Source organism: Excalfactoria chinensis, chromosome 21, assembly GCF_039878825.1.
Source record: "Excalfactoria chinensis isolate bCotChi1 chromosome 21, bCotChi1.hap2, whole genome shotgun sequence".
NCBI lineage: Eukaryota > Metazoa > Chordata > Aves > Galliformes > Phasianidae > Excalfactoria > Excalfactoria chinensis.
In genome coordinates this window covers 1,239,218-1,254,629 of record NC_092845.1, presented here as the reverse complement: position 1 = coordinate 1,254,629, position 15,412 = coordinate 1,239,218, and the positions used below count along the sequence as shown (strand labels likewise).

General features: G+C 56.0%; 1 protein-coding gene across 1 annotated transcript; it reads right to left on the bottom strand.

Annotated features, from left to right (window-relative positions):
• Positions 1-121: 121 nt before the first annotated feature.
• PCSK7 (proprotein convertase subtilisin/kexin type 7) lies at positions 122-15,358 on the bottom strand. Its single transcript, XM_072354996.1, has 16 exons — positions 15,266-15,358; positions 14,354-14,812; positions 13,908-14,042; positions 13,639-13,804; positions 11,843-11,933; positions 11,650-11,704; positions 10,788-10,926; positions 9,950-10,050; positions 6,197-6,364; positions 5,010-5,117; positions 3,976-4,078; positions 2,377-2,533; positions 2,168-2,262; positions 1,849-1,942; positions 1,424-1,541; positions 122-1,250 (listed from the first exon to the last, which is right to left on the bottom strand). The coding sequence occupies exons 2-16, from the start codon at positions 14,798-14,800 to the stop codon at positions 855-857; spliced, it is 2,373 nt and encodes a 790-aa protein (XP_072211097.1). The 5' UTR covers positions 14,801-14,812; positions 15,266-15,358; the 3' UTR covers positions 122-854.
• Between the last annotated feature and the right edge of the window lie 54 nt (positions 15,359-15,412).

Here is a 15,412-nt window from a genome sequence, read left to right as displayed (position 1 = left end):
CACTCAGCCCTGCCCCGGCTGCAGGGAAGCAGAGTGCAGAAGGCAATGGGCAGCCCCACGGCCCCAGGATGGCGTGTCACAACCCAAGCAAGGCCTGGCAGGGCAGAGGAGTCACAGAGCGGGGAGAGGAGGGTTTTTAGAAGGCTTTATTTGGAAAGTTACACAATAGGACTTTGCTGTTTAAAAAACAACCCCCAGCTTTAAAAAAATAAACCAGCGAATCCAAAGACACGTGAACAAAACAGCCCAGCTCGCAGATGAGCCACTGCCAGAGCAACTCCGTCCTCCCATTCCCAGCCCAAAGCAGGCACTGCATGGAGCCCCATCCTTCCCAGCATGGGCTCATGCCCCAGAGAGAAGCAGCGCAGCAGCCCCAGCGAGGGGCTCCTATGTTTGCTGCAGCGGGTCCCCGAGCAGGGACATCCCATCCCTCTGCCCTCCCTGCAGCTCGGGACAGGCACGGGGGTTGTGGCACCCAGCACACACTGCGCTGTTTTTTCTCACTGCTCCCCATGACCAGGATGGGTGAGGAAGCTCTGCTGCCTTCTGCCTCCCCAAGCGTGCGACTGCATGTGTGCTTGCTGGAGAGGACAGTGTGGCGGGGTCGGAGCACAGGGGACAGAGAGCAAGCTCCTTGAGGAGTGGGCTTAAGGCTTGCTTTGTTTTCCAGAGCAAGGGAAGGGAAGGTTCTCTCCCACTGCCAGCAGAATTCCTCCATGTTTCTGAGCCGCTTCCAACAGCACCTTCTGCAGGACACAGTGACAATGGTCCCTGGTGGCTCAGGAAGTCTCTGCTGCCCACGCTCAGGACAGACGTACCGAGTAGGGGGACGCAGCCCAAAGCCCCATCCCCTGCTAGCATGCCTGGAGCTCTCTGTCATCTGTGAGGAGCTCAGCTGCTGCCTCCCGGCCCAGGTACCCTGCCGTTGTGGGGGCTGCAGCTCTGCTGCTAGTGGGAAGTTTGGGGCGGGTGGGGGTCCAGGAACCCTCCTCCCCTGTGTCCTCCTGGGCAGGCTCCAGCAGTTCACACTCCACCTCCATGTCCTCGACTCCCTTCTCCCTGTAGAGCGGCACGGATTCCATCTCCAGCCCGTTCTCGAGGGCTCTGTGCTTCCCTCCCTGCTGGTACCATCTGCAGGCAGTGGAGCCGTGACAGGTCAGGTCGAGCCCCACGTTGTTCCTGCTCAGGCAAACCTCCAGCATGTAGTAGAAAGTCCAGAACACAGCAAAGCATCCCAACAGCAGCAGGGTCTGTGCAGGAGGAAATCCTTTTAGACACAAAGCCTTCAACTACCCCACAGCTGTGCTGTGTCACCTGGCACATCCCAGGGCAAAGCACCCAGCACCAGTAGCATCAGTGATGCAGGCTCTCCCGTGACTCCTTGGCCTGCCCCACACCTCCCAGCAGCCCACAGCAGGCTCACCTTGAGTGTGTTGGCTGTGATGGTGTAGTGCTGCTGCTCAGGGATCTCCAAACCCGGAGGGCAGGGCAGGGAGAAGTCGCTGTTCAGGTACTGCCCACTCATGGCTTCTTCCAGCAGTCTGGAAGATAAAAGGCACCCACTGAGGGTCTCACAGACAGACAAGACTCCTGACAGAGCATCTTACATGCGTGTGAAGGCTCTGGAGCACCTTTCACACCACTGAGGGTTTCCAGCTCTGCAATAGGGCTCTTTTATGCAGCCCAAGACCCACATTTGCCACCTACTGAGGGTGATCCCGTACTAGGTGACAGCTGCTGAGCTGCAGCCTCTCTTCCTCACCCTGCCCTGTACCTTGTGATGACGCTGCTCCAGTCAAGCAGCTCCAGCTCCTGTATCCCCACTGAGATGGGGTTGTGATCTCTTACCTCTGCCGCTCCTTCATCTCTGCTGGGGACCAGGAGGAGCCGTACAAGGTAAGCTGCCACTGCTTCAAGGTCCCAGGCCTCAGACTCTCATCTCCTGGGGAAGAAACAGGTTGGACCAGAGGGAACTCCCATCTGGCAATGCATCAGGCTAACCCACTGCAGCCCAGGTGCTGGGCTGGCAGCTCCCCAGGGCATGGCAGGGAGCCAGGGTACAATGGTACTGCTGCACGCCCCGGTCAAGTGGCTCTGGGAGGGGATGCTCCCATCTCAATGGCAGTCCCAGCTGTTGTCTTGGGAGCACACCAGCAGCAGGACTCACCGGTGTCCCTGATGACCAGCCTGTACGTGCCCTGTGCTTCCTCACCCCAGCATCGAACCGTGGAGAAGGTCCAGTCAGCAAAGCCATTGGGATCCCTGCCAGAGAGTGCGAGAAATGCACCATGAGTTTGTAAAGCAACCTGAGACACAGGGCCAGCCGGGCTGGGTGTCCTGCTCTGCGGTGTGAGCCTCTGTTCCCCTGGTGCTTACGAGTCCATGCTCCTGGTGGTTCCTATCAGGGACATCATGCCACTGGGGCAGAAGAGCCTGATCTCCAGGTTGCCGCGGCGGGGGTGCGTTATGGTGACGGTGACTGCCACGTGCTCCAGGGTTCTCATGCCAGAGAGCTGCAGGTCAGTGGTGGTGACTACAAAAGGACACAAACACTGATGGTTGCCTTCTCCCAGCTGCTCCCGTATGTCTGAGCCCCTGGAGCCATGAAGGGTCTTGCTAGCACCCAGCTCTCCCCTGCCCTGACTCAGGGCCTGCAGGCTCACCAGCCCACCCAGTGGGCTCTGGACACTGCAGTGAAATAAAACCATGCCCCTTATCTATCCATTCCCTCTGGATTTGTGTAATCTTTCAGCAGCCCCAGAGGCTGCTTTGAACCACAGCTATACAGGAGTCAGATTAGGAAAGGGGATGAGAAACCTGATGTCCAGACTCCCTGTTCCAGCCTCAAACCATTCACAACTCCATGGATGTTCACAGCCCTGGAGCTGCTAATTTTAGCAGAGGAAATCCTGGCACATTTCAGAGCAGGTTGTAGCACGTGGCTCAGCCTCCCCACCAGCAGCCCGGCCAAGCAGCAGGTGGGCACCCTGCAGCCTCCTGTAAGTGCAAGGCAGGCACAGCCCACGACTGCAGTGCACTCCCTGAGGCCACGTGGGGAAAGGGTTAATCCTGAGCCAGCCTGCAGCACCTGGGGGACCACAGTGCCCCTGGCTGCACATTCCTCTGTGCATACTTCCCCCAGTTGCCTCTTTTTTGCTTCTTCCCAGCAGCTGCTCAGCTTTCAGCTCTTAACTCCATTTAGGGCAAAAGGAGCAGCTTTAGCCCTAGCCCTCATCTCCAAGGCACAGCAGGGCTAACCCTGTTGCCAGACCCCTGTGGTTACCCTCTCACCCCTGGGGTTCTGCAGTGCTGGTGCCTGCAGGGCAGACAGGGAGCCTGGGGCCAGGACAGAAAGAGAGTGTCCAACCTGTGCCCACCCAGCATCTCCCAGTTGGCCAGCAAGGAGGGAGGGGAGAGGATCAACAGTGAGGTGCCGGGCTGCTGAGCTCCCCACTCCTTCCTGGGGGACCTCCGCCCTGGAGAGCAGCCTCTGGCCACTGCCAGCCCCCCTGCCAGGGGCTGCAGCCAGGGCAGTGTGGGGTCAGCAGGGAGCTGGGTGCTGCTGGGGGTGGGCAAAGCCCAGCTCTCCTTCCCACTGGTAGCAGCTTGAGCATCGCTTTGTTTATGTGGACAGCGGCCGGCCAAGTCAGGAGCTGGAGCATTACCTAAAATGGTCAAAGCCAGAGGAACAGGTCTGGCTGCTGCCCAGAGCAGCCCAGTGTGCTAAAGCCTGTCTGGCTCCTCAGAGACATCAATCTATGGGATGGAGTTACCGTGGGGAGCAGGGAGGGGGTGCAGATCAACAGAAACGGGTCCTCTGGGGAGGGGCAGCGGAAGGAGACAGGAAAGGGGCCACGCAGGCCAGCACTTAACCCCTTTGTGGTTAACTTAACCCTTCTGCACTGTAGGTGGTGGACAGGCTCTCAGGCCTCAGCACAAGCACAAGCAGCCATGTGGCACCACACCTGCCCTTACCATTCCATGTGGCCTCCAGCTCCTGTGGCAGCAGCGGGATGTTCCTGCCTTCCTTCAGCACTGGGCTGACATATGAGGCGAGGTATGGAACAGACTCCCAGATCTGCCAGGTGGAAGGCAAAAGAGTTCAGTGTGAGCCTGCTCCCTCCCTGCATGACCACTCCCTCATCTCCCATCACTTCTGCCAGCCAATCATACCACCTCTGTGTGCAGATACAGGGCCCAGATTGCAAACCCAGGCAGTGACAGTGCAGGGCTGGGGAGGAGTGCCCATGAGTCTAACTGCCTGTGGGCTGGAGACGCTGATCAGACTCATGACTCCAGGGAAACATCACCTCTGGTTTTGTCTCCACCACTTGAGTGGCTTTGAGTAGTTACTTGGAGCTGTTATGTTTCAGCAGCACAGCAGGGAAGGACTCAAAGCCCTGGGAGAAGAGCGAGTAGGCCGTACAATCCCATGAAAAATGGGGCATTGCTGGCAACAGGCAGCAACCCTGCATAGCCACACAGCACTCTGTAGTTGGGTGAGGACAAAGAGTCAAAGGGGAGAGCTCTGGTCTCCATGCAGCTGGTGGTATGAGGGAGTAGAGGTTGAGATGTCCCTGCTCTGACCACAGCACATCACAAAGGCCCTGGGACACAGAGCTGCCAGCTCAGAACGCCCCAGTTCTTTGGGGCATAATGCCCTCCCCGCAGCATGGTGCACACGGGGAAGGTGCTGGGGCTGCTGACGAATCTCCCCAAGCCATGAATCAGAGCTGTCGTCTCCCACGAGCGAAGGTTCTCGCCCATGGCTATATATAGTTGTGAGAGAGCAGCAGCTCAGCAGCAGGTTTCAGGCATTGCCGAAAGCCTCATGACTTCATACCAAAAGCAGCCTTGTAGAGAGGGCCAGCAGGATGACAGCCTCACTGCTGGCCTGGACTGCAACAGTGTCACCCCACTGCGCTGCCAGCACAGAGAACTGTCCCTGCTACTGGGGTAGGTCTGCTCTAGGGGCCTCTGGAGCACAACTGGGACAGGGGCAGAATTACCTTGGCAGCGTTAACCAGCCTCCAGGCGTTGAGCAGGCCAAAGCCATGCTGATGGCTGTGGCTGAAGCCAGCCTGGTTGATGTCCCACTTTGCATGACGATCCTCGTACTGAAAAGAAATCAGAGGCACCCATTACATTGGGGAACTCTGGCAGCCCTGCAAACCCAAAGCAAAGGAACTGGGTCTGAAGGAAAGGAGGCTCAGAAATCTCCTGCGGAGTGGGGAGGCAAACCTATATGGCCTTATTAGAAAGAAACAGGTTGACCTTTGCTTGAAACAAGTCCCAGGACAAACAGGCTTCCCAGCTCCTCAGAAAGGAAATCAAACAGCACAAAAGGGCACAAATACCTCTGCTCTGAAACATCCCAGCTGCTCCTTTCCCCCTGCCACCCAAGCCATGGCCTGTGGAATGGCAGAAGCCCGGGGGAGAAGGAACCTGGTCGTTTATATCAACAAGATTCAGGCCAGAAGGATCTGTGTTCCATCATTTATCAGGTTGTAGTACTAAGGCAATGCTGACCTGAAGTTGTGGAAAACACTGCTGTGTGCCAAAGTGAGTTTCCTCTTAGATACAGCACAAGCTGGACATAGATTCCTGCTCCCTGGGGGCTGTGAAGGAGCCCTGTCCTTTGGAATCAAAAGCTACAATCAGTTCCCACTCCAGGTTTCTGCTGTGAGCTCCACCATGTCAGCAGGAGCTGGGCTGAGTCAGGGCCGTGCAAAAGCAAAGGCTGTGTTTGCCACTGAGCTCTCTGTTATGTTTGTTCCCAAGAGCTCAGCTCTCTGGAGAATACAAGGAATAGCTGGTGCAGGACAGAGCTCCTTGTTTCCCAATGCACAGTGCTGGGTGGCACAGTAGGGATGTGTGTCAGGCACACTGCATGTTCACACACTCCCAGGCGAGGACCGGTGAGCTCGTGGAAGACCTGTACAGATGGAGGCACTCCTGGAGCAAATACCCCATTTGTTATCATGATGACAGTGGAAAATGCCTCTGCCGCATTCCTGGAAGGAACATGGGGTGAGGGGAGAACACCATCCATTTGCTGGGAGCCAAACAACTGAGAGATTTATACAGGGGCAGACAGACATAAACAAGAATGTGCACTGCAGGACCACAGCCATCCTGCAGCATCCTCAGAGGGAAGCTGTGGGAGGTGCAGCAGGAGGGAGGGCCGCTGGCTCACCTTGGTGGCTGTGAAGACGATGATGTGCTGCACATCTCGCCAGGTGAGGCACGGCCGCACCTGCAGCATCAGTGCGATCATCCCTGCAGCAAGTGGAGCAGCAGCTGACGTCCCCGTGTGGCCCTCCGTGCATCCTGTCCCCTTCTGCAAATCCCAGTCTGTCGTCACCTTCAGAGACAGAGGAGAGATGCCTCCTGTCACACCAATCTTTGCCACGCTGCTGTGGCTGAGCTGGGAATGAGATCAACTGAGCTGTGCAGCCCACGCTCAGCCACACAACCACTTGCCCTGGGGACACAGGACAGTGGCTCAGTTGCTCCAGAGGGACATGCAGAGGTTAGCACTGCTCCTCACACTATGGAGACTGTATAAAAGGTGGGGACTCCAGGACTGTGAACAGCTAAGAAATGAGCAATGCTTGAGCACAACAGGCCAGCAGCTGTGATCCCGGCAGAGAAGGCAGATGGTGGAGAGCTTCTGAAGTGAGAGCAGACCACGGGTACTATGTGGAAGCAAGGGCCCTAATTTACTGCATGAGCACCCCCAGCAGTGTGCAGGATGGTACATGCAAGCTCTTAGGTTTTCTTGACAGCCCTGCAGTGCTGATCTATTGCTTGCGCATTACCATCAGCAATACTGATGCAATTGCTATTGCTCTACACGAGCCCGAAGGTCTGGCTGGGAACATGAGGAGGGGGCTCAGAAAACTGGGAGTGGGAAAAAGAGTCATGCACAGACCCACAGACCCCCTCCTCCAATGCCAGGGCCCACTGGGACTATGAAGCCAGCAGTGCAGGTCCCTGCTCCCCCAGATAGCCAGCCCAGCCACAAATGTCTGTTAAACTCTGTCTGCCACAAGTGAACGGATGGGAAAGCATTTTGGTATAGGGATGCTGGAGCAGGAATCAGAGCACGACGCTGCAGGCAGGGAAGAGCACTGCCCCACATGCTGCCAGCACCAGAATCCAGACTCCAGCTCTCCACATACAAGGCTTTCACACAAAATGAGAAAGATCTTTGTAAGCCCAAAGACTCGCCCTTCAGAACACAGATGTGGGGAGTGGTCCCAAGCCTCCCGCCTGCATCAACAGCCACTAATCTGTCTGTCTCCAGCAGTCTCTTCCGCACCAGCAGCTTCCCCCATCAGCCAGCAGGCAGGAATTTGCAGAGCACAAGCTTTCCTTCTCTCTGTGGTTGCTGAAATCAGGCTTAGAGACAGGAGGGGTAGCCAGAGATCCCGTCATCCTCCCTCAGCCTGGATCAGAACAACAAGAGCAGGGCAGCAGCAGGGGGAGAGGGTCAGGGATTAGTTGCTGAAAAGCCTGGAAACATTTCCCAGGCAGCTCCTGGCCAGGCCTTGGGTACTGTAACCACTATGAAGTGGTTTCAGTTCACCTCCCTGGGGGCTTTGGGAAGTGACATCTCTCAGCTCTGCTCCCACAGATGAAAACCTGCACTGGTCAGGAACAGGCACACATACACAGACCGTGCTCAACTGCTGCAATTAGGACCCAAATACCAATCTGAACAAGCTGATTAAGAGGGAAACTATTCACGGGGAACTCAAACTCAACACAAAGACTCCTGGGATGCCCTTGTTTCAGGGATAATGCATTGCAGTTGTACAGCAAAGAATGCAGATAGCTTCCTTTGGACAGGGAGAGGAACAGGGCCTGAACTAAGCAACTTGGGGAGAAGCTCAAGGCAGCTACAGTGCCCGTGTGACTCCGGCTTATACTCCCTGCTGACCACACTGTAACCCCAGAACCACAGGATGTCTGCAGAGGGATCTTAATGGGCTGTGCAGGAGCACACAGAGCCTCAAAAGAGGCACTGGGAGGTTCCCAAATTATGCCACCTCCTTGCAAAGTACAAGTGTCCGTCTCCCTCTGCTCTCAGCAGGGAGACACACTGCACTGCCAAGAGCTGCACTTTTTGTTTCCTTCTATGTTTGATGCCATACCATTCTGTCAGCTGTTAACAGCTTCAGTTAGCACTCAGACACTGCACGTCCTACAAAGAACACCGTGAGCAGCATAAACTTTCAGTAGGAAATGCAGCTCATGCCAGAAGCTGTATTAAATTCTTCCCATTATGGAAACCACACAAAGTTTACAGACTGGTAAAAGAAAAAAGCCCAGCAGATGGCTCAGTCCTTAATCCTGACACCACTGAAGCACAGTTACAGGGCACTTAAGAGGGGGGCATCTGAGACCTCCAAAGCTACCTCACCACCAGCAGGCTGTGGGCAGCTGGAGGTAAACCCAACACTTGCAACTCCTGATCAAAGTACAGCGGCTCCTGATCAGAGTACAGACCTTACTTGGCTGCTGTTGCCTTGTTTCCTAGCATCGACTTTCCAAACCAGCATGGGACAACTGAAGTTATTTCTGATACTAAAAAAAAAAAATAAATGAGCTCCGTTCTGGGTTTTACTTTCCCTGCTGTATGAGCTGAGTCATTGCTCTGGGCAGATTGTGCTGTGCTGAAGTTAGTGAGCGAGATCTGCCCTGACCCTGGACTGTCAGAAGAGCTGCACAAGGACTTGTGAGTCTCAGCTAGGCAGCTGAGAAGCCCAGGCTCTCCCATTCCCTGGCTGCTCCTCTCCCAGGCTCTCCCTGTTCGCCTGGTTTACCCAGCATGCAGGCGAGCCTGTTTGACAAGTCCACATTCAGCACCTCTCAATCAGGCACAGAGCCACAGCCACACTCCCCTGCTCATGGGATCATCTCTCTTCTACCTGCCTTGGGAATGGGACAACCCAGGGTGGCTTGGGCTTTGCAGAACCTGGTGGCACCACAGAACAGAGACAGCACACAGCCATAGGGGTTGGTTAGCCTGATGGCTCCCTGAGTGCACCTCTGTCCCGGTAGGAATGTGTTGGGTCAGGCCTGGGGCTGGTGAAAACAGGCCTGGCTGTTTGGCTTGGGGAAAAAGGACATTTTGTTGACAAGAAGTCATTTTTTGGCAAAAAAAGGAAAAGTTGATAAAAATATTCAGGGGGAAAAAAAAAAAAAAAAAAGCAAAAAAAAAAGCAGCAGAACGAGGCACATGTGCCAAAACAGAAGAGCTGTGGCCAAGCAGCTTAAAGAGACCAATGTTGCTCCTGGCTCTCCACGCAGAACAGAGGTGACAGGACATGACGCAGCCATAGCAGACACCCCATCACCACCCTGTCCCCTGCTCTCAGGAAAGCTGCAAGCTCCATCCCTGCTGTCCAAGAGGGGCACACACAGATGGGGTGCAGCTTGTTTTCCAGCTGTCACTGGGGGAGCTCCTGGTGATGTTCCCAGGGACACACTGCAGAGGAATTTCTTAGGGGTCACCCAAGTGGCCCCTGTCCCAGAAGATGTCTCCCTGCAGCTCCCAGCAGCACAGGGCAGGAGATAAGACAAGGCAGTCCCTGTCCCTCTTGGATCCTGCCTGCAGTTGAGGAGGCAAAAATGACTCAGACAGGATCTGCATTTGGGGCCAGGAACACAGCATGCCCAAGGAACACCCTAGCTGAGAGAGGGCTGCTGCACTGCAAGTTACCTGCTGACAGACAGTGACAGCACTGGGAACAGCTAGAAACAGGAACCTCCTGCTCAGAGCACTATTTATGTAGGACCTAGCTAAAAAGCATATAAATTCCCTGCCTTTTAGCTGCATGGTGGTTGGAAGAGACAGTCTTGTCCCTGGTCTGTGCTGGACTGTTACAGCCCTGCAGCTGGCAGAGCCTAGGGGAAGACATGTGCCTCACGTGGTACTCACGATGCTCCTCATCATCTTGTCCCCACCACTGAAGGTCACAGCCAACATGGAGGCACACTCCTCAGCATAGAATGGCATGGAGCCCATCTCGTCCACTGCACCTGGAAGAAAGCAAAAGGCAGTGACCATATGAAGCCTGTCTCACTTTAACCTCTAAAACTACAAGGTGATGAGCCCCTGAGGACCTGCTCTGCTAGCTGTGCTTCTTCCACATCCCCAGCTGCTACCATGGCCTCTACTTGTGGGTGGACTCTTCCCTTCCCCAGACACAGAGGAAGAAGGGGAGGGCAGCACGGTTGCCTTGCTGCTTTGCAATGTCTGCTGCACCAGGCAGATGCCTGGCTTTGTCAGTAACAAGCCCTGAGCACATCCTAACCCCCAAAGCTCCAGGTGCACAGAGGGACAGGAGGAGGGTCATGCCATGGTGCATACGGCTTCCTGGCTCCACACACTGTTCCTCAGCACCAGGACTGCTTTCAGTGCAAACACTGCCAGCAGAGACAGAGCACTGACAGGACCCGCTCCTGGGAGCTGGGGAAGGAAACCAGACCCAAGCCTGTATTTTTCCAAGGCTGGAAGATTTACAGGAAAGGCAGCCACTAAAAACAACCTTTCACTGTGCTTAATATTAAACAGCTTTTCTACCCCCCATGTGGTTTCTGGCCTCGAGAAAATGGATTAGATGTTTCTTTTCTAACACACATAGTGGGAATGCTGCGTTTCAAGTCATTCCCCAAACACGGCAGCATGGGTTTCAAAGCCCCAGTGATGGAAGTCAGAATGCAGGCAACAATTTCTCCTTCCCTGAGAAAGAGCAAGATGGAAGGTGTGCACTCACCTATTGTGACAGTGTAGATGGAGTTGGCATAACCATCATAGTTGCAGTTGTCGTTGTGCTGCCCACCATTGCCACTGGCCACCACGAAGATGCTCCCAAAGCCCCTGCGGCCGGCTATCACACCGTGCTGCAGGGCAGCCTATGGAGAGGGGACAGTTCTGTAGGTGCTGCCCTCCCCAGCATCCTGCTGAGTGAGGCTCTCTGCTCCTCAGCCCTGACATACACCTGATATACTGTGCCCCAGAACTTCCTCCAGCAGTTTCTGCATGCAGAGAGAGAACAAACTGCATAACTGGAAACCATTTGACACCTCAAGCTGATACCCCAGTTGCCAGCATTGCTCTGAAAGGCACAGAACAGCTATCTTGTGGTTAGCAACGCACAGCAGGAGGCGGCCAAGAGAAATGAAGCAGAACCACATCCCGCAAGCAACTCAAGAGTCAGTTTTGGGGCTCCCTGCAGCAAGCCCTTTTCCTTTCCTGCATCACCCTACAGCAGAAGCTGTTTGCAGGCAGCTGTTAGTGCTAAGAATGCCTGGTCTGAGCTGAGAGCACCCTGAGCATCCCTTGGGTTGCAAAAAGGTGTCAGAATAACACCAGAGGTTGCAAAACAGCATTTTCCTGCTACAGCCAGCCTCTGTTGGAAAGCTCATCCAGCACTGCCTGAAAACTGCCCTCCCACAGCAACATCACCTCTCCCCACCACACAAACGTGTAACACCTCTGCTGGCAGTGATGGGAGCCAACAATTGTGTGTTGCACCACAGCAACACCCTGCCCTGCCTGCTTAGGCAGGGAAAAAGCCACCAGCACTGCAGGGCCAGGCCAGGGGCACAACCTGTGCTGCTGGAACTGCTTTGTACCTTTCCCAGCTGATGGGGGCCATCCACAGTTTTCCCGTCATCATCTGGACCCCAGCTGCAAAGAGAGACACCGCGATGTAACAGGAGTCACAGACAGCAACACTCCCTCCTGTTATGGTTTGCCATCAGAGGGAGCCACACGGTGTTGGAGTAATGCAAAGAAAGCTTCCTAACTAGAGGTGCTCAGGCTCACCTGCAGCTGTAGATGTCATTGATCTGATAATGCTTGTTGAAGGCAATGGCCTCCATGCTGTCAGTGAGGGGCCCATCCAGCACTCGGATGCCTGAAAACAGATGACAATGAACGTGACTAAAGGGGATCAAAGCAAGCTGTGTAAACAGCACGAACAAATTCCTCAGTGGGTTCACACGAAGGACGCTTGCACTCCCAGCCTGACTGATCCACATCTCCTGGAACTATAACCAGGGATCAGTCTGAAGGGGCACGCTGGAGTCAGGATCTGGAGCTTCAGACACATCCTCACGCTCAGTTCCACATCCTCTGCCAGACAAGGCTTTTCTGCTAAGCAAGTACTCCAGTCCCATCGCCAGAATCAAGTTAGGGGGAAAGGACAACTGAACACCAGTTAGACTCACTCCTAAGTGCTCCAGAGCATCCTTGCCTAGAGCATTGCTCTATGTTACTGCTTCTTTTCAGGGTTAGTCCCTGCCTGGAGCTATTGCTTCCCCTTCCAGGTCACCAAATGGCCAGGCATTGCTTTGGGATGGGTGACATGCTTGACTGCTGAGGAAAGGGCAGAAGAGACGTAAGACACCTCAATTACTGCGCTCAGGACCTCTGCAGCAGTACAAACAAAAGCTCAATGCAGAGTTTTCCTTGAACCTAACCCTTAATAACTACAGTTTTACATCAGAGTTTTGGCTGGCAAAGAATGTTACAAATGGAAACCAGGCACACATCTCAATTAAGACTATTTATAAACAGTATAACTGCCCACCCATCTCAGCTCCTGCCTGACATAGCACATGTGGCTTTTTACTGTCACAGCTGAGCAGCCCAGCTAGGGATGTGCTGGCTCTGCCTGTTACAGCTAGCACCGTGCTGGCTTCAGCACTTCCATGCTGCCATGGCACGTCTCCCTGTGCCATCCCAGAGCTCAAGGCTTTCCTCCTGCACTGACCCTGCAAAGTCGGGCACATATTTGGAGAGCCAAAGCTCAAAGAAATGCTGGGTCCTGCCCCAGTGAGCTTGAGCTAACCCCTTCTTTCTGCTGTATCCACAGTGCTACAGTTAAACTACTGAGCTGATCTCCTACCAGCCTGGTTTCACCAGCAACTTCTGTCTGCAGTCTCTTTGGCAGGTTGGAGACTGGGGCTGTGCTGTGACCCATAGGCTGCTCTGGAAGTATTCCAATGCAGTGCCATGAGCAGGGCAGGGACACGGAGCTGCCTGCAGTGGCCTGGGGAGTTCTGTGCCTCCAGGACCCTGCTGGCAGGCACCCTTGGGCACACCCTGCTCCCCAGCAGGGCTGCCACAGGAGACCGGTGCTTGTCATAGGGAATGTGGCACCATCTGCTGGGTGTGGAGAGAATCACATAGCAGCGCTGCCAAGGATGGCAGGCACAGAATCTCACTTCCCTCTGCAAAGGACAGAGAGAGCTCCAGAGACAACCAAAGCACGTTCCCCAGCTTTGCACAGGGCAGATGTGCTGCCCTTTGCACCCGAGGGGAATGCGGGGTACTGGGGGACATTTGCTTCCCAACACCTCCAGATGCAGCCTGTAGTTCTGCACTGGAGTGGACATGCCTGTCCAGTGTGGCATCACACACGTGGTGAATACTCTGGAAACTCCCAGCACACACCTGCACACTGTCAGGCTTCTCTAGCGAGGCCACCAGTCCTTACCTCTAAGGAAGGAACCAGCCTTTAGCAAACCCTGCCTGATTCACAGCCACTCGTGCTGAGCCACCGTGCTCCAGCAGCACTTGGGGAGAGCAGACACACTCATTGTACTGAGTGCACCCACCTGCAATGCGGCTCCCATAGGCAACTCCCACCGTGCAGAAGCTGTTGTTGGGCACAGCAGCGATCTCCCCTGCGCAGCGAGTACCGTGGTGATTGCCATTCTCTTCATCAGGGTGAGGCATGGGGTCGGGGTCGTTGGAGTTCAAGTCATAGCTGCCTTCTGGGCACTGAAAACAGACCCGTGGTCACAACTCAGGCTTTCACAGACGAGCTGCCACCACCAGCGTGTCCCCACACCTGGTCCCTCACACCCACAGCGCCGGCACTCACATAGTTTGGCTGTATGTCCTTGATGGTGTGCTCCACGCCATCGTCCACCACCACCACCGTCACCCCGCGCCCCGTCACGTTCCTCTCCCACACACCGGTGACGTTGATGTCCCTCCCGGGGCTCTTGCGGTTGTTCTGAACAGCAGAAAGGACAGTGAGAGCAGCCCCAAGGGCAGGGACCTTTAGTACAGTTACAAAGCACAAGGGTGAGTGTGGGGAGGTATCAAGGACAGTCACCGAGGACTGGTTTTACACCAGCTGCTCAGTCACAAAGCAGAGCAGCAGCAGTGCATGGGCAGCACCGGATGCTGCTCCTCACACTATAACGGTGGGTGAGCACGCAGAGCTCTCAGCTGCTTCCTCCCCGCTGCTGCTCTGCCCACGCGACACCTCACTCAGAAGCACACAAAGGGCCCCGCGTTGCCATCAGCAGGAAAACCACTCACCAGATGCCACTGCTGGGGGTATTTGGGATCATTAAAGTGCAGGCTGCGTTTGGAGCGCTTCAGAAGCTTCTGTTCCGAGTGCCACCGCACGCTGTCATGCTGTGCAAACAAAGTGTCCACCCATCTCCTTATTGCTTCGGGTTTGGGTGCCGCGTGGCTGTCGGGCCGGTAGGAGAAGAGGTAATGGCCCTTGAGCTCCCCAATGCGGCCCATGTTCACCAGCCCCGCAGTCTGGGCCAGCTGCTCGGCCCGCTGCTCCAGTTCCTCCTCCGGCACATCCAAGCTGACGGCCCACGCCAGCTCTCCGTGACCGTGGGCCGCACTGTGGCCATTATCGAGCTCCGTGCTGCGGCTCAGTCCGTGGGACAGCACCAAAGGGATCCAGGCAGCGCCCAGCCAAAGGCACGTGTGGATGCAGCGCCGCAACCTCCGCTCCCGATGCGGCATCAGACAGGCAGGCTGGAAAGGAGCCGACAAAGAGGACGGGTGGTGAAAAAGAGGAACAGCGGCAATAAAGAGGAACGGGGAGGTCTGTTCTCACCGCTCGCGGCCCTCAGCTCTGTTTGCTACCGATCCCTGCCGCATCCCAGCTCTCCTCCCTCTCAGATCCTGCACCGACAGGCCCAGGGCAGCGCCCGGCCGATCCCTGTTCTCTGCTGCAGGGGAAAACCGCGCTCACCGCCACCTGTGGCCGTTGTCAGACACCCGCTTCACCCCCGGGCCTCAACGCCGGCCGCCGCCCAGCGCACCCACACGCCGCCGGGCCGCACCAGGCTAAAGTCCAGCTCCGTGTGCCCGGGCTCCGGGCCTCTCCGTGCGGCGGGGCCGGGCAGCCCCGCGGACACTCGCCCATCCCGCCACCCCGCCGGTCCCCAACGAGCGACTCGAGCTCGCAGCCCCGTCCCCGCTCACCCTTCATGGGCCGCCGGCGGCCGCCGGTGCCGCTCCGCAGCCGGATGCCCGCGGCCTCTGACAGCGGCGTCACGTCCGCGCCCGCCCCTCCGCAGCGCGACCTCCGCTCCGCAAGGGGGCGCCATCCCCGCGGCTCGTTCCGGCGGC